We start from the raw sequence: 18,611 nt of genomic DNA on the forward strand, positions 1-18,611 counted from the left end.
TACGCTGCTCTGCTCCATAGACTCTCGTGCAATTGCTTCACATTTTCTTAGTTTTAAGGCTGGTTTTGTGGATTTGTTCTCACAATGTTTAACCATGACTAGCATGGTTAAACATTGTGCCTGGGGCCCGTGAAATAGTTATACTTGTTACCCGGACACGTTGGAAGGAGATGTTTCTAGGTGAAAACCTGTGGGGCGACAATTAGCAGAGTAAGTTATATCGCACTTATAAGCTACGCTGCCTACTGAAGGTATACTGAATGTATACATGAGCTGCTTTAGCTTTTTAATGATTGTAACCGTGTATAAAGAGCGACCCTGCTTTACAGGAACAGTGTTTATCCTTCATTTCATTGTCGGTCTCGATCGCCAGGTGGCGGTTCCCTTTTAGCGTACACTGTGATCCGTAGGCTTTAACATTAGCTTCCATCTTTTTAACCTGTTTTTGCTTCTGTATCAGTTCGTCATCCTGGAAATATCATTCCAACGCACATCTTAGACCCTTCTGTCGGCCTTGCTCTGAAATCATTTCCATGATAATTAGAGAATATTTCTTCAGGGAGTGCAGTTAGTGACAGTGTTGCAGCATTGGGTGGAGTTTAGCGAAGGGTCGATTTCCTCATCAGATATTTTAAGTGTGAATCTCGTGATGTCACTCTTACCGTCCTGTAGAGTCGTGATCGCTTCGCTTTCCTCGCTGTATTCACTGTCCCCTATGTCATTGGTGGCTTTTATTCTGAACTGGTAGGATGTGAAGGGCTTCAGCCTTAGGGATGGAAGCACAGGGAAGCACATCAATCTTGATAATAAACTACGGCAATGGATGAACTTTTTCAGCCACAGATATCAAAAGAGAAACGTATTCTCACAGTGGAAGCTAAAAGCTTCTCAAGCAAACCACTAAAAACACATTTGATTGCTGCATTTTCTATATTCCTAATGCCCTAAATGTGTTTGACTAGTTTATACCATTGTTTATGTTCTTAACCAGATTAATACCCTGGAAACATTATTCCATATAAAGATGTTGTTGTTTACATGCCAACTATACTACAGCTGAGGGAATATTTAAGTGAATGCAGCAGTGGTACAGTGTGAAGACAAAGTGTTGTTTCATTTAGTATTATTCTCTAAAGAGAACAAACAGAAAGAAAACATCTGTTGTAACAAAGTGTGATCAAACGTTCTAATTAAGATCGACCCCTGAAAGCTGGAAAGTACTCTCTACCTCGATACTATGTAGGAGGTGGCCTCATGGTTGACGGAGGCAGAGTGGACAGTCCAGTTGTTCTCAGGAAGCTCTCTGAGCTGCACGGTGTAGTAACGCACAGGGGACAGGCCGTCACTGCCTGGCTCCCATGACAGCAAAACCTGGCGGGCCTGAACGTCTTTCTGAGGAACCATGGGGCGGCTGGTGGGCTGGGGACGAGCTGTAAGGATGGGCACACGGGCAGACGGTGTAAATGAGGGAAAGAGACATCGGTAACAGAGGGGTTGGATGGGAGAAATTAAAATTCACGGATAGAGTGGGATCAAAGGATTGAGGGAATGAATGCTAGGCGGAGGAATGCAAGGAAGGATGGAGAAATTAAAAATATACTTTTTGCTTGCATTGGCTATGTTGCACAAACAAGGGAGATTCTGATGAATGAAAAGTAGCCAAAGAATGAAAGCTGCAGAGTAAACAATCCGCAACATGCCTTGGGGGAAGCAGATGGACTGATTCGTTCTCACAACTGCATCAGAGCGCTTCCGATAAACACCCACAGGGTACAAACACTCCTTTAGAAAACGCATCTGCTGACTGGACTGTTAACTGGAAATGAACTGAGTGCAAATAAGGCTTATTACCGCTCTCTACAAGTTGTGGCATTGCTCAGATCACACACCTGCGTCTGCTCTCAGATTCATGCACACTACTGTTTTTGTTACTGTTACACTTCAAAATACCATTTGACTTTGCAAAAGGCCATTAGAGATAAAAAAAAAGAAATGTGTTCATGTGCTCATTCAGATTATTGTTTAATCATCGGCTACACATCCAGCACTCCAACAAGGGAGAATTGAAGAAATACACTACACACTCAGTAAGTTATGGTTACCTCTTTTCTCTGTGGTGACCACCAGGGCCTCAGCGGCCTCGCCCCAGCCCTTTCTTGTCTGCGCTTTGATGCGGAACACGTAGATGGACTCCGGCTTGAGGTTGGTGACTGCGTACTGGCGAGCGCTGGGGATCAGCACGTCCACTGTGGGTGTGTTGCTGGTGGAGGAGTTGAGGTGGTATGTGATCTGGTAGGCTGGAGAGAAGTTGGGGACAGTAAATATTCTTGAAGGTGTCAAAAGGAGCTCAGTGGTGAAGTAAAACTAGGATGAACAATGTATTTTAGATATTTGGATTATTCGTTGTTGTTTCCTAAGGGCAAGAGGAAAAGCAAACTGTGCAACAAGCAGCTGTGTCTCTTCTGAAATGACTCCATTAGCATCTGCTCCTGCATGCTACTGTGTGGGTCTGACATACTGTACAGTTTAAAATAAATTATGCCCACAAGGAACTCCTCTATTAGCTTAGAAGAGAATCCAACTCACTTTACAGCCAGAAAATAGCAAGATTTGTTTTTAAAATGACAAAAGTATGTTGAGAGTCATCAGGAACTACACCTGTATACCTGATGCTACATTAAATAGGACGTTTCTAGACTAGATTCTAGATTTTATGGTAGAATATCAACAAATAAAGCCGATTAAGATACACAAAATCACATCTTCCCAAACAAAAAAAAAGGATCTTGTATTTTACTAACCAAGTATGATGCCATTGGGCTGCGAGGGGGACTGCCAAATAAGCCGGACGGAGGTGGTTCGTACTTCTGGGAACAGGATACCCACTGGAGGTCCTGGCACTGCAGGGACGCAACAAACATATGTAATATTCCATCAAAATAAAAAGGTATATCCTCCAACTTTTCCCAATTTAAGGTGAATAAAATACTGTAATGCCCCCAACATAAAGCAAAATGTTACTTTTAATAAAGCCATAACTTAGTAAGGTTTTTATACTATAAAAATAAAGCATAGGTTTACAGAACTGCTATATTATTGCTATAGTATCATTCATGTTTGTAATAATGCTATTTTACTGTAATGCTCAATGTTGTCCCTACCATCATCCAAAGTCCTCTCCAGGATGGGTGGAGAACTGGGCCGTCCATCTCCAATCCGCGTGAAAGCCTGAACCTGGATCTCATACAGCACATATTTCCCCAGCCCAGTCAGCTGGATGCTGTGGGTGGCGTTCCCCTCCACTGTCCAGAAGTGGACTGCACTGTCAGAGTCCTTCTCTTTGTACACCACCTGATCCGCCGAGGAGAAGGAGTTGGGGAAAAGGTCATTTGGAAATTAAGTAGGAGGAAAACAATTAGAGGTGTTAGACTGCACAGTGCATAAATAGTAAATACATAAAACGCATAGACAGACCTTGTAGCCCAGAATAAGACCATTTCTGTCTGGCTCAGGAACTTCAAACCAGCGCACCAGGATACTGCTGGAGGTGGTGGCGAAGGCAGACATGTTGGTGGGTCCACAGGAGGGGACTGTAAACAAAGAGAGCAGAGAGGCAGAAACATTATGCCTGAATAGTCCATTGTTTGCCATTTATTCTGAAAAATGCATTTGTCATGCTCCCCATGTGTATGTGTATTTACTGCGTGGATGTAGGTGTTCCACAGAGATGCAGTTTGAGTCATCTGCTACGGTTATAGCATGTGTGCTTGTGTTTGCACAAAGCCTCTGATATCCTGGTATGCCCTGCAGGCCTGCTGTTAAAAAAAGACTCAAGAATAGGCCTTTTCTCTTCCTTGGCACTCATATCTGGACATAATGCGCTGATTCCTAAGAATTTGCTGAAGTGAGTGGAAAAAAGGGAGCACAGGAATTCCACATTCGAGTCCATGTGTTCTCAATTTCCTCAGACTCCTTCCTTCACTCCTTCCATTACTTACTACCCAACGTCTGCTGAGCAATATGAAAGCAGAGGCATGGACGGAAAATAGTTTTTTTGCTTAAATAGGGGTGGGCTGCTCACACATCACTTTGACATATGGCTAAGTGTAAACTGTTTGTTACTTTTAATATGACTAATAATTTAGATATTCCACACAGATGTTGCAAAAAAACAACATCATCAGGGCGCTTTCATCTTTGAGAAAATCTATGAAAATATGGTTATGCTACTTACGCAGGAATGTGTGTGTTGCTGCAGGCTTGTATGTGGTGTATAATAAATCCTCATTTCATTGTTGTTTCTGTTGACAATAACTTGACACTTTGCAGCACTAAACAAAAGTGCCGTGGAGTAATTAAGCAAGCAATGCTATGTTTTTGTAACGCTAATGATGCAATGCAGTTTTCTTTCACTCTGGGATCATTGATCATCTGATCCTCACTGAGGATGACAGATGAGGTGCTAACTCACCGGACTCCCTCGTCCTGCCTCTGACTGGCTGGCTCCAGGGTCCCGTCCCGATGCCGTTGACGGCCTGGACCCTGACCTCGTACTCTGTCCACTCTTCCAGGTCCTCGATGGTAAACTCTCTCTCCAGGCGGTCAGCGATGATGTGGATCAGTGCCCGGCCCTGTGAGCCCGTACGGGAGTACTGAACCCTGTAGCCCACCTGCTCTGCGTTGCCGTTGTATTCCCATTCAGGTAAAGGCTGAGCGAGAACATTGAGAGAGAAGAAAAGTGGGTCAAAACAAGCCGGACTCCTTAGATTGAGAAAGCTTTATGTTTATAGTGAAGCATCACAATTAACTCAGAGATAATATTCACACAGGAAGCAGATTCCTACTTACCATCCATCGTAACCAGAGGCTTGTCTCGCTGGCGGTGCGCAGGGTGACGTTGGCGGGGGCCATGTCGGGAGGAGCTGGCAGGGTCTGGATCTTCCTGGAGGGCTGGCTGGGAGGACTGGTGCCCACTATGTTCACCTGACGCATGCGGAACCTGGTGATTGAAGGTAAACATCATGGTACAACTTCTGCCAGAAGATGGTTTAGTTTGAACTGGAATCACAGCTCAGACTTCTGAAAACTTCAAATGAACTCCCAGGATTATTGTAATACTTGCAGTGTGCATCCTCTTACATGAGGCTTATTGCATTTGAACTGAGATCTGAGCATTGAATATGAATACAGTATGAACATGAGTGGAAGGGCTTGTTTGTGTTACAGCTTGAACATGCAAAAAAACAACATGTTTGTGTTTTCTAATCAAATGTAAACTGGCAGCACTGATGTTGGAATGATGAGCGCTGTTGTTGGTCTTTCAGGGATAGGCTCAGTGAAATGTTCATTTGTTATATTGAATGTGATCGTGAAAAACAAACAGACTGCAACGAGATAAAGATCATGCTGTAAAAAAAACCCCCAGACTGTCCATAACAAGATTGTATCCAAATCAAAGGAATAGAGAAAAAGATAGGGCTCCTGGGATATGCTGAAATTAGCCGAGATACTGAAACACACATACACCTTATCTGTTGTTTGTCACAATCTGCACACACTTAATTTCCATGTTATCTAGCATTAGCTTTTACTGGGAAAATCATGAGCTTGTTCATCCCTAATAAGAGCACTACTACTATAACAATGCACTGTGTACAAAAGAAGAAAGAAGAAGGAGTCTTGTGACAGTAGATCAAAATTGTATGCGTTTTGGGCCTTTGTATGTATCTGTTTTGTTTTATTTGCAGGATGCCTGGCCAGGGGAAATTGATTAAAATTGGACATCTAGGCCAAGATGGCCCCAAAAATAGGTTACATTCAGATGCCCATTACATTACACCAGAAGGCTACCTGTAGAAGGTGTACGGGTTGAGACCTGGCACCTCCAAGGAGCGAGCCTCAGGTTCGTTGGACACCTGGTGGACCATCACCCAGTCCTCATTTTCTCCCACCACACCCACCTGGGACCAAGACAACAGAGTCAATAAGATATGTATTCAATCTTAAAATAATGCTTGAGTCAATCCAAAATAAGGAAGATGCTTTGAAAGCAGTAACACGTGATTAAGGAAATTGGAGATACAGCTCTAGGTTTAAATCTGGTTCACCTGGGCCTCCACCTGCCAGCGAGAAATGGACGTTTTGCCATCATAGCCAGGTTTGAACTGCAGGGTGACAGAACGTGGGCCGATGTTGGAAATTGCCATGTTGGTAGGAGGGCCAGGAAGCTCTGTGAAGAAGCAGAGAGGAAAGAGTCAATGTTAGACAAAGAATGACTGAGGGAGCAAATCACTGACACTACTGCCTCTCACACAGGGTGGTTTTGTTTTGTAGACTTTGCTTAGGGAAATCTATCTACCCCAGCGCCCCCTTGTGGCCGCACAGATACTGCACAGAGATTTAAGTTCTCAGCGAGCTCACTTGTTTCTCTCCCTTGTGCTCCCAACTTCAGCTAAAGAAGCAAAAGTAGATTGGATTAGGAACAGATGCTTACACACAGTACGCAGGCAGAGACAATGTCATGAATGTCAATTACACTGCAGTTATCTGGAGATACGATTCAATCTGATATCACACTGTTTACACTTGAGCTGAGTAAACAATAAGAATGGATTACTCACTGGAAATCCTGGAGGGGAAACTAATCTGAAAACGGTGAATTCAAAGAACAGCAGGAGGGCTTTTTTTTTTTTTTGTGTAAATGAATATCATGGATTGTTTGTGTGTGTGTGTGTATGAAGGGATGTTTTTTGGGATTCCATGTGTCTGGGTAGGTATGTATGAGAATGTGCTTGCGCATAAAATAATGTATTCTCTTTATTTTTCTCCTTCATGCTTCCCTCGAGACAAACAATAAACCTAGCATAACATTACCTATTCCAAAGCACAATATAGTTTACATAAATCCGAGTCGAAGATATTAACGTCAGCTGTGGCCTATTGGAGTGTGGACACTGGCCTCATATTAAAAACATATAATCACTCCCATGGGCACACTGAGCAATTCTTTCCAAGATTGCTAAAATGCGGACGTATTCTACCTTAATGAAATGCAGATTATATGTGTCGTGGTAAAATAACCACTTTTAAATCATTTGCATGACAGATTACTGAGGTGGCTTTTAGCGGGATTGTTATGGTACAGTCGCAGGCACAGAGGTGTTTTCTTTACACCTATACAATGAGAGTAATCACCATTTTGGGGACTATATAACGGCCGCACTGAAGCCTGCTCTCAATTTAACAGCCTGTCATTTCACAGGTTTCACAGATGTACAGGCTCTGAATGCTGCTCTAGTAATTGATGTGGGCATTGTATTTCTATTACACAATTTTGCAAATATGAAATCATTAAACACTGTAATTGTCCTTAATGCTCTCGTGGGAGCTATTATTTCGCAGATGTGGCACAGCCGTGTGTGTTGGTGGATTTTTCTGGCTCGGTCCCAGTTGAGGTGACTGGGGTCGATTTCATTGTGTCTGGCGCCAGACAACAGAGTGTGTTCACTAAATTGAATGTGAAGCTGTAAATATGCAGGAAGGGAAGCTTTAATAAAAGATTCGCAGCTATTGAAAAATTAACCTTGACTGAAAATCTTTAACAGAAGGGCCAGCATGACAAACTGGAGATGTGGAGTTTAAAAGAGGACATTTAGGAGGCAGGTAGGTTCGAATGAAAGATGCCATTGAGTTGCATTGTGGGAAATGTAGGATCTAGTGTTTTTGGAGCTTGACCCATGTGTGGAAGTAAAAGGCAGGATATTGTGGCCTCGATTGCTTCCGATTTTGATAATAATCTTTAAACAGTCTCTCAAGTCCCTCAATGTGAGTGTGCTTGTTTAAAACCCACTGGGCTTATTTGAAACCTCCATCTAAATATTGTTAATATTTCGCAATATTATAGAGAACACTTGATTAATGTACAGAAAATAATATGACTGCAAAATAGCGATGGCAAACTATTAAAACAATATATGTATACCAAAACAACAACAAGAGTAAACACAAATGTAACTTCTTCACCTCTAAAACACTGAGGAAGAGGCAGATATATCGTAACCTGGGTAAACAACTGTGGCTTGATATCACTAGAGGTTAGTGGGAAAATAAGTATCTTTCTGTAATTTGCGTACAGATTGTTTGGGTACTGACCTGGTGGGACACCAGAGGAGATGGTGGAGGAGGACAGCTGGCCCTGGCCTTTGGAGGTCATTCCTGCCACTTCAATGGTGTAGGTGGTGAGAGCAGTGAGCCCAGTGACCCTGTACTCTAAAGTGACATTCGGCAGGTAGTGGGTAACTCTGGTGTTCGTGCGGTTGAACTCCTCCCACGAAATGCGGTAACCTGAAGAGCAGAAGAGATGGGTTGACAGCAACAGACAGAGAGTCCTCTCGGGGAAGATTCGACATCAGTTTTACTACAGTGGCAACTCTAAGCTCGCATGCCACGAGGCAAGCTAACAGAAATATTAAATTAACTTCATCAAAAATTGAATATAGCAAATGAAATCAGCCTGTGATTATACCTCCCTGCACACACACATCCTCGCACACACGCTTACTGTACCGTCTCAAAGTTAATGCAATTTGCTCCTTGGCCAGCAGCTCTTCTCATGTGATTGCATAAGGCATTAGGCAGCATTTCTTGCCAAATCAATAATTTCACATGGCATGTCAGTGTTTGTCTCCTGCTGTGTGCTGCACATTAAAATGTGTTGGAAAAAAAAGTTAAATATTCTGCTGAATCTCAGTCTTTGTAAACACTTGAATATTAATGTCACTGGTGGGCATTTGTTCTATACTCGAAGTTTGTAGCAGAATGAATTAAAAGCTTTGTGTAAACTGGAATAGAAGTAACAGTGGCTCACTCGAAAGATAATTAATTAGGACACGCACATCCCTTGACAAGTGAGACAAAATCTTTATTTTAAACACTTTACAACAGATTACAGTTGTGACTGATTAAAGGGCTATATTTGTTTTAGTAAAATTCCCTTCATCTATGCCTACTTCTATTATAAAATACTTGAGTTGTGTTTTAGGAAGGGAGCCTTTTTATGTGATGGATTTTTCTTGCAGAGCTACGGGGAGGAGACACTGTTTCTTTGTTTGCAATGTGATGTTTTATTTAAGAAGTTCTATCATTTTCTGACAAGGCTTGTCTAACTGATGCAACGGTATATTTGGTGTCTTGTAAGCTTATGCGGCCTAGGCAGTAATATGTGCATGACCCAAATAAAACTAGAAAAGTGCACTCAGTAGAGTTCAGATCCCCGCCAGGTGTCTCTCCCTCTCAAACAAAGAAGAGTTGAACCCAATTGTTCCTCCCAGGCTCCCTTACAGTCAAGATGACGGCAAAGACAACCAAAACAGGGATTTATTCATCTGGTGCCGAACATAACATGTCGGATATGGATATAATGCAGATGCTCCGGATCAAAATGAGATCAGACTTTTCTATGGAGTCATTTTTTGAGCGACGGCAAACAGCACCTGCAACAGACTAAGTTAGGATTGTTTTAGTCAACTCGATTCCTGGAAATGCTTTTTGTTACTGAGGCAGTTGTTGATCACTTGTGACTCCTACCGCCCGGTTAAGTGAGGAGTCAGCAATCAATGACGGTTGAAAACAGTCAATAAAAAGTTGTTTTTTTAAACTTGTGAATCACAGCAACCACACACGCACACCGAAGGCATGATCTCCCCACTTACGCCTGGCGCAGATCATTAACAATAAACAACACTAAAGTAGCTGTGTTCCATGTGCGGGGGTCACTAAATGAGGTCAAACGGTTGTTAAAAAGCAAAATACAACAGAATCTTTGCGTGATTGTTCTCTTTCAGTAGAGCACAATTTCCTGCTTTACTACAAGTATCATTTTGGAGCGAAGTGAATGTACCTGTGAGAACTCCATTCTTCTCGCCAGGCTCACTCCAGCTGACCTTAAGTGAGGTGTCCAGGATCTCAGTGAAACTCAGGTGACCGACAGCACCTGGGGCTGAACAGGGACAAATAAGAATAATGAGTTAGGCCACTCTGGCATAGAGGACATAGCCCCAAACTGGTGACAACATCTGTGTTTTCAATGTGTTTACAACTAACTCTGAAAAAAACAAGGAAATGAAAGGCTGAAAAAATGATGACAAGTTGAGGAAAATTAACAGTTTTCAAAGCTTAACCAATTATCTCCAAGGGAATCTCTAAGTCCCAATTATGATGATCCTGGCTAGATGCAGCATAAACTCAGTCATTAGCACTTCTCTACAACTTCGTTCTGCATGAATAATAGATCTTGCCCGGAGGATGTGTTACTGTGAGATGCTCGTGTCCCCTCTCCGCCACCAGAGAGAGAAAAACTGTGAAAGAAAAGTCACTCACTGTCCTCATGTGTCCTTAATGCTTTGGGCGGGCTGCGGGGGCCGTCTCCGGGCGTGGTGAAACACAGCACAGAGGTGTAATACTCTGTGAATTTCTTCAGACCTGTCACATATCCCACATGGACGCTGTCCTGGAAGTTCGGTCGCACTGTTACCATAGCAACGTCTTCGTCTCTGCCAGGCTCCCAGGCCAGCAACTAAAACAGACAAACAGAAAAGGAAAAAGTGAGTCTGAAGAAAATGACCCAGACAGCATTTCTCTGTAATAATTCTCACATATTTATGCTCGCAAAACTAACAGCAGTGCCACTCAGTGAGTTATTTGGCATCATAGCTCTCCAAAATATATTGAAAAAGATACCCTGAAGAGGTTTTCACTGTGAGGGTATAGTTGATTAGCTCCATTAAGACTGGGAGAGGCAGAGGGAGTCAAGGCTCAAGATAGCATCTCATCATGCATGTTGATTGCGCACCATATAGCTTCTACAAATGAGACCTGGATCCACCAATTAGGTGCTTAGTTAATGAGTCCCAAAGGAAGGTCTATTGGGTTTGCTTCCAGAGCGAGGGAGCTTCTAGGGAAGTGAAGAGCTGGCAATAAGATGTCAGAGGGAAAGATACTTGACTGTCTGCCACACTCTCTTTTTTTTTTTTTTTATATCTGTCTCTTTCCATCTCTCTCTGAAAGTCTCCTTTCGCTCACTCTCTATCACCTTACACACTCTTTAACTCCCATTTTCTCACTGCTGCTCGAGTCTCTCCCCGGAGAAAAATCTGGTATTTAATATTCAGATTGGGTTTGTACAGTGACCCCTCCACCCAGCTGAGCGCTATTGAACAGACAGACAAAAAAAACAATTATATAATTCAGTTGCAAATGAGTCCATGGAAAGATGGAACTGCCCCTATGGCTGTGGCTTCACGATTACCTTTGGGCTACATTTGTAGATAGTTTCAATGAAGTGTACACACAGACAGAGAGATGGACGATATTCAAGAGCCATCATAACATAATGAAGACGTTCATCATTCCGTGCACAAAGCTTCACAATAAAACATGTGAAAAATGGTTGTGAAGATAAAGAGAATGACCTCCGACTGATAAATAGGTGAACAAAGTCCATCGTTCACGATGGCACCGAATATCTTTTGCCCCCAGGCTCTTCTCCCCCTCTTGCTACACAGGATATGTGATACTACAAGATCAGCTCTGACAGTTCTGTCAATGGACGTGATGGCTGCCGGTGACGGCACCGCGGCAGCTACTGACCTTGTAGCCCTGGTTGATGCCGTTGATGAACTGAGGGTTAGGGGCTATCCACGTAAAACGGATCGTTGTCGAGTTGACCGACTCGGCCTGCACGCTGCCGGGGGCGATGGTGGGTACTGGGATGGAAGAAGAGAGGAAGAAAAAGGGAGACAGAGGGGAAGAAAAAGTAAAAAGGTAGGAAGACCAAAAATAAAGGTGTGAGAACACATTTCAGTTGACTGCTGGAAGTCTGCCTGGATCTATTTTGATGTCAGTATTGATCGCTGCTGCACAGGTCAGGGCATATACTGCCATCACTCTCTCTCTGAGGACACTAACACCTAATACCAGGGCTCTCTGTGGGTTGTTTGTGGCTGTGAGCTGCTTATAGATTTCAGGGGAATGAAACACCTTTGTGAGATCCTTACAAAGAAGAATCAATGATGATGCAATTTTTTTTAATTGCTTCAAACTGGAAGATTTTTTCCCAATTTGTTGTTCAATAATAACATTGCACTTGAAGGATGTTGCATCTTATTCATCGTGAATAATCATCGCGCTTAAAATACAAGCTTGCTTGAAATTAACACATATAAATGCACACTCATTGAAAATGACACTTTCAATAATTAAGAAAGAAAATAGTCAGCATATCAGCTTTGGTCTCGGATCAATAACATTGATGATATGACTGCTCACCTCCCTGCAGAGTCCACTCTGTGACTTTATGGCTGAAAGTGCCCAAACCCGCCCCGTTGTAAGCAGCGACCTCAATCTCATAGTTGGTCCAGATGATGAGGTCCTCCAGCAGCAGGTTAGTCACGTCAGGACTGGAAATGTTCTTCATCTGGTAGTCCACAGGCAGCCCAGTCAGACGGTACCTGAGATACAAATATGTGAACTTTAAATGCTGGACTTTGCCACTAACTAAAACCATTAGAAATATGTGTTTGTTGTGTTGTTTGCGGCCTGAAGTTGACATTTCCGATGGTTCACTGACAAAGAGAGGACATTAAAGTTCTCTGTTGCTTGAGTTAGTACACTACACTCCCTGCTAGGGGGAGACAACGCACCAGCAAACAATTAATTAAAAAACACTGACAGACCTGAGTGTTGTCTTGAAAACACCTGCTGTTTCATTTGGATGTAATGAATAAAAAGCCTGACAGGAAACCGAACTAATTACATGTTTACAGGATTTACAGTCAGTTTGGCATATTGCTGACTCTGCTTATTAGAGTCGCTAAAGTTTTTGAAGTCAAATAAGTCATAACATTTTTAGTTTTCGCTCTGAATTATTATTAAAGAACATTATGCATTGGTGTTAACTGACACTGTAGATGCTCTTAAGTGAAACTTCCTGTGTGAGACTTCAATCCAGCTCTTACCATAATAAGATGATGTAGTGGAAATGAAGTTAAAAAACAATATTAAATTCGATCAAGAACATTTGGGTGTTGATTTTTTCATACTGAAAGTGCAAATCCTAATTTCTCAATGTCACAAATGAAATGTAAAATCAATCAACTAATAACAATGATAAGAAGACGAGAACACCTTTTCCTACTGGATCTTCCTTCCAAACTCCTGTATTAACAGCTGTTCTTGAGTCTGACGGGACATGAGGGTGAAGCTCATGTTGGACTGAATGTGCGCGTGCACCTTCCAGCCTTGGAAAGAAAAAGTAAGACACGGACGGTTGGATGAACCGGGATCTTACCGGACGGTGTAGCCCCTAAGTATGCCGTTCTGGTGGCTTTCCGGCGGAGGCTGCCACTGGATCATGATGGACTGGTTGGTCCGGCCGCTAGCGATGACGTTTTGAGAAGGAGCACTGGGGGGCTCCTCGGGGAGAGAGACCCTGCAGAACACACACAAACACACACATGAAGAGACATGAAGAGAGAAGGCAGTGAGGAATAGGACTAAAAGAACATTTTCTTTCTGAAAAGCATCATGAATACAGATTTAGTTCATTTCAAACTGAAACCATAAAGCTTTGTAATAATGTAACAGACAGCTTAAAGGAAGCCTATCAATCCAAAGTTAAATACCGGATTGATTTCAACTGAAGCACTTATTCAAACTAAGGGTGGGTAAGTGCATCTATCTAGGTTAATGTATCAATTCGATGATCAACCATCCATGTCATTGATGCAAAGTGAAAACATCGAAACATATCATCGTCTTTAAGATGCCCCTTTCTCCGAGCGATGTTAGCGAGCGGTGCTAACAGCATAACGTTGCAGAGCGTGCGTTTGATAAAAAGAGTGAATGTGTGTGACTATGAGTAGCAGCAGGGAACACAGTGCAGTGTGTGTACAGTTTATGTGTTGGTGATTACTCCTCAAAGACTCAAGCTAAGCTCCCACGTCTTGCTTGCCACCTGCTGATCAAAGTAAAGCTGGTGAGCCATGAGTTTGCAACAACAACGGCCCAGGTTCACTTGAGGTGGGCCAACCTTTAAGGTGGACCAGCTATTCTCATTTTAGGGACAAGCTGCTTCACCAGATTTAACCTGCAACCATAGGTCTATTTAAAAATAATAGATTGTTTTTAATGTAAATGTCTGGTAGTGAGTTGATATAAATGTAGCTGATTGTGTGACTGGGCATATGAAGGCCCCTGAATCGAATCAAAATCGTATTGTGGCAGACTTTGTGATATTTTGACAAATATTGTATTGTTGACCAAAGATTCAATATAATATCGTATCATGATGACACTTGTGATTTACACTCTTACTCCAACTCCCTCTTTTTCTGTCCCTCAAATGTTTTGTACCACCAAAAACTGTGACCGGTCATTGTGTTCTTTTGCTTTCTAAAATTATGCACAGTGCCCACCCTTAACACAATATCTGAGGAAGTCGTAGGATGTCTGGACTAATCAGCCACCAAACGCTATACGTATATGTTCCCTGACAAAACACTACGAGTGTCTGGGGAGAAGCCACGTATGAGAGATGGGAGTGAGATCAGTGGCGGTGACTAAGTACCAAATGGCGTCACAGAGCGTATGGTGCCAGTTCCCCTGCAACACGCAGACGGAGCCCCCCATAGCTCTCCTCTGGCTAGGGAGCTGGCAGCGTGAGGAAGCATGACAGACTGGTGGAAGGAGGAAAGGAGGGGGGCAAGAGATAGAGAGAGGAATAAGTGCTTGAAATTGTGTGAGGCCACGGAAAGGCCAAACCTAATGTTGTCTCAAACCTAAATCCCTCCTACGGCTTTTTAAAACGCGAGAGTACACGGGGGTTTGTGAGTGTGAATGTGTGTTCACATGTGATTGTGCATGTTTGTGTGTATCTGCTGTGGTATGCTTACACGTATATCCTTCTTCACTGACTCTTGACTGAAGGGATCAGTCAAACTGGTTGTCTAGGAAACGGATTTCCTGAGCACAATGTTCTATTTACTAAAAACCACGACATTCTGCAGGTTCTTGTTTTCTTAGACTTCCTTTCTAAGATTGCCCATTGCTATTGCCAAGGAAATAATACTACCATGGTAGATTGTTGATGTCAATGAAAGTCCTGAGAAAATTGTATGGAAATTATAGCTTTCCCTACAAAGGAAATGTACTGGCATTTTGTGTTCCTCTATTCTGTATAGCCTGGATAAAAGGGTAAAAACAAAACTGTTATAGTGTTGATAGTGGGAATAGATAAAGGATCTGTCTCACCGCTCTGTCTCCTTGCTGAACTGCCCCTTCCCCACATCATTAACAGCACAGAGGCGGAACTGATAGGAGCGCGCCGGTATCAAGCCATTCACCGTCACTGCTGCTGACTCTGGCTCGATATTGGCCAGCAGGATGGCCCAGGGAGCGTCTAGAACAAAGAAAATCAAGTTTAACACCTTGTTCCACACATACACATATCTTGTTCATTGCTTTGCTAACCATTCACCTCAACATCCCATAACATGTAACATTTTGTTCGGAAGGACTCTAACATTTCTAGCAATTTTCTCTATTATTCAGAAAGTTTTTTACTCTCATGCCTGCAATCATTTTGTCACGGCGGGTCACAATTTAAAATTCAAATTAATTCAATGAAACATGTCATGCTGAGAAAAAAGATCAAAGAAGAATCGAGCTGCAGATTTAAGTACAAATGTTCTACAGTTCAACTGTAATTTAGTTTGAACATGCTCGTTACATGCAGAAGTAAAGTGTAGCTTACGCATCTAATTTGAGATTAAATGCAATCATAGACATTCTTAATTAGTCTTATTGATCATGTTATTAAATTATTTTTCAAGTTCTTTGCTGTATTTGCTTTGCAGTTAAACGCTTTGGGACAAACATCGACATCATAGAAGCCTGACTGCATGGAAATGAAAAATCGAAACAAGCTACATTAAACGTCATTCTCACTCGCTGCTGCAATGATGATCCAAGAGCCGAGTTCCCTCTCCCCCAGACCTAACTCATTGTAGATAGATAGATCTTTAGGTTGTGTAAACTGACACAAAGCACAGAAGGTAGAGAAGAATGCAATAGATTGATGCATGATAGGAAAAGACTGGATATTATGTGGCTTACTGTTCTCAGAAACCTCCAGGATGTAGCGTATGAGGGGACTGTTGCCATCAAAAGGCTTGGCCCAGGCCAGGTCGATGGCTCTTTTTTCAGATGTGCTCAGCACGGCTGTAGGGTTCTCTGGGGCATGGGGCAGCTGCCTGTAGGGAACATCAGGACAACTTCGATAAATAAAACAATCTCTCCTATCACAGCAAATCCTCCGCGGGGGGAAAGAGAGTTACAGAGCATTTCTGTTTTCTCTGAACGTCTCGTACAAATCTGAAGTAAAGCTGTATGTTTTATAACAGTTAGACAGGTGATGAAATGTGGCAAGACAAGACTGCAAAGATGCTTTCTTGACAAGATGGACACACGGGCAAACAAAAGAAGATAGATATCACTAGGGAGGGGGGGGGGGGGGGGGCGGGGGTGGTTGGTGGATTGAAACGCATAAGAAGACAGATAGGAAGAAAATGCACAGACAAAGACATGAATAAATGAGGCCAAAGCTAAGGCTCATTAATTCATTCAGCCAAGAATTCAGATAAGCACAGACAGATTGATAGATAAACCTTAGAGCAATGAACGAATATAGGCAGTTATGCAGTCAAAAGGCTGCCAGCCAACGAGACGGCCGATAGGGGGACAGAGAAAGACACAAACAGTCAGTCAATCCATCAGTTTGGCAAACAGAAAGTTAAATGTCTCATTCATATTCAATTCACCCTTAATGCAGTGACGCACGGTGTGCAAAAGAAAAACAATGGCAGGCAAAGTTTTATAGAAAAATACAATTTGAGGTGACAAAAACAATATAGAGGTGTTTGTATGAGTACAGGTGTGTAGTCTCACAGGATAGGGAATGGAGAGGGGGGGGGGGGGGGTTCCCTTGGGCTGAAAGTGTGTCGGGTGAGAAAGAGGACAGGGGGGGTGAGGAGGAATAGGCGTTATTTAAGTGGAAATGAGTCAGAACAAGGCAGAATGGCAGTAAAAAGGTTGGTGGTGGAAAGCGTGCACGTTTCTGGCACTTGCACGTGTGTGAGAGCGTACATGTATAGGTGTGCCTGTGTATGCTTCCAAGGAGAACATGTTAGGAAATGTTCCTTCCTGTGTCTTTACACTGGAGAGTAACAGAGAAACAAGAATTGCGGAAAAAAAAATAAATGCCAGGAATAGGATGAAGGCGACGGTGGTTACCTGACACGGAGGTGTGCGCTGCGGGAGTCGTTACCGCCAACGGAGGTCACTCTGCACGTGTACGTGCCTATGTCACCTGACCAGGTTTGGGAGATGTGGAGGGTGCCGTCTGCCTCCAGTCGCATGCGGGGGATGGACTGGACGTTGATCACAGAGCCCTCTTTTTCCCAGACATGCCTGGAATGCAAAGTCATCAGTCAGCCTGGATGTTATTCACATGTTTTTGCCTATTACAGTATCACTCACAACCTCTGTTGGGAAAATGCGTACTCAGGCAACAATGTCAAACAGGGTGAGGACTGCAAGCTTCCAACAGTTTCCCAAAAACTCATAAAACATCTCCAACACCACACAGAAAATAGTCCCGGGGAAATCAAAATGTTATCATGACGGCAAATAGTTATAATGGACAGAAATATCATTATGATGTATATGTTGATTGCACAATGTAATAGATGTAGGATAATGACACCTTTGGCGTTTAGATGGGTTTCCTATAAGCCTCGCTTTCACTATGCAATTCAGTCTGCCAAACTATCCCCAGGTAGTGGAACAACCGGAGTGATGTGAAAACTCTACACGTTGAAGGACGAGGTAGTTCTGACGAAAATGGAAAGACAGCGGCGCCAACAATAACACAACTTGAAAACGCTTGGGGTGTATCTGTTTCTGCTTTAACCCTTAAGAGATCCACATAATCCCCTTGCTGTCCCTTTTAGGTGGGACAGGATATTTAGGGGGAGATAGCAGGCCACACTCCAAAATACCACATTAAGCCACCAAGAAGTTGAGAAACACCATAAATGAATAAATCACCATGCTGTGATTTAATATCAAAAACTTTTGACATGTGGAGATTTATACAAGAATTTCAATTTTCAGCGAAACTCCTGTTCTGGAAACTGCTCAGAAACTCCCTTATTGTGAATATAGGAAAGCCAAACATCCTCTGAATGACCTCAGTCTGTAGTTTGTGGTTGTAACGTTTCATGAGGCTGTGATTATCCTAGAGCTCACAACAGCTCATTTTATACAGGAAGTTTAAAAAAATAGTCTCACTGCAATGAAATGGCTACGATGAGGAATAACATCACACATCACTACAATTGGGCTCATTGGATCCGCAAGCTTTCCAGTCATACCCAATTTATGCCATTCGAAGACGGTTTAGGGACACCATCATGCAGAAATATTCGAATGCACCATAAAATGTGCAAGAATAACAGATTTATACTGCTTTTTTGCCCAAAACTGCACGTGATTAG

The 18,611-nt window shown here is 42.7% G+C and overlaps 1 protein-coding gene across 1 annotated transcript in view; it reads right to left on the reverse strand.

The window, feature by feature from the left end:
• sdk2b (sidekick cell adhesion molecule 2b) overlaps nt 1–18,611 on the reverse strand; it is a 240,925-nt gene that overhangs the window by 22,579 nt on the left and 199,735 nt on the right. The window contains exons 13-31 of the mRNA XM_029456609.1: nt 17,347–17,523; nt 16,171–16,307; nt 15,307–15,454; nt 13,346–13,486; nt 12,325–12,506; nt 11,647–11,762; nt 10,378–10,573; nt 9,899–9,997; nt 8,152–8,343; nt 6,108–6,229; nt 5,851–5,960; nt 4,849–4,999; nt 4,472–4,709; nt 3,475–3,590; nt 3,162–3,351; nt 2,802–2,900; nt 2,103–2,297; nt 1,229–1,430; nt 663–766 (exon numbers count right to left, since the gene is read on the reverse strand). Of these exons, the coding sequence (XP_029312469.1) occupies nt 663–766; nt 1,229–1,430; nt 2,103–2,297; nt 2,802–2,900; nt 3,162–3,351; nt 3,475–3,590; nt 4,472–4,709; nt 4,849–4,999; nt 5,851–5,960; nt 6,108–6,229; nt 8,152–8,343; nt 9,899–9,997; nt 10,378–10,573; nt 11,647–11,762; nt 12,325–12,506; nt 13,346–13,486; nt 15,307–15,454; nt 16,171–16,307; nt 17,347–17,523 (2,915 nt within the window). The remainder of the gene's footprint in view (nt 1–662; nt 767–1,228; nt 1,431–2,102; nt 2,298–2,801; nt 2,901–3,161; nt 3,352–3,474; nt 3,591–4,471; nt 4,710–4,848; nt 5,000–5,850; nt 5,961–6,107; nt 6,230–8,151; nt 8,344–9,898; nt 9,998–10,377; nt 10,574–11,646; nt 11,763–12,324; nt 12,507–13,345; nt 13,487–15,306; nt 15,455–16,170; nt 16,308–17,346; nt 17,524–18,611) is intronic.

The sequence above is a fragment of the Cottoperca gobio genome, chromosome 19, assembly GCF_900634415.1.
Source record: "Cottoperca gobio chromosome 19, fCotGob3.1, whole genome shotgun sequence".
Taxonomy (NCBI): domain Eukaryota; kingdom Metazoa; phylum Chordata; class Actinopteri; order Perciformes; family Bovichtidae; genus Cottoperca; species Cottoperca gobio.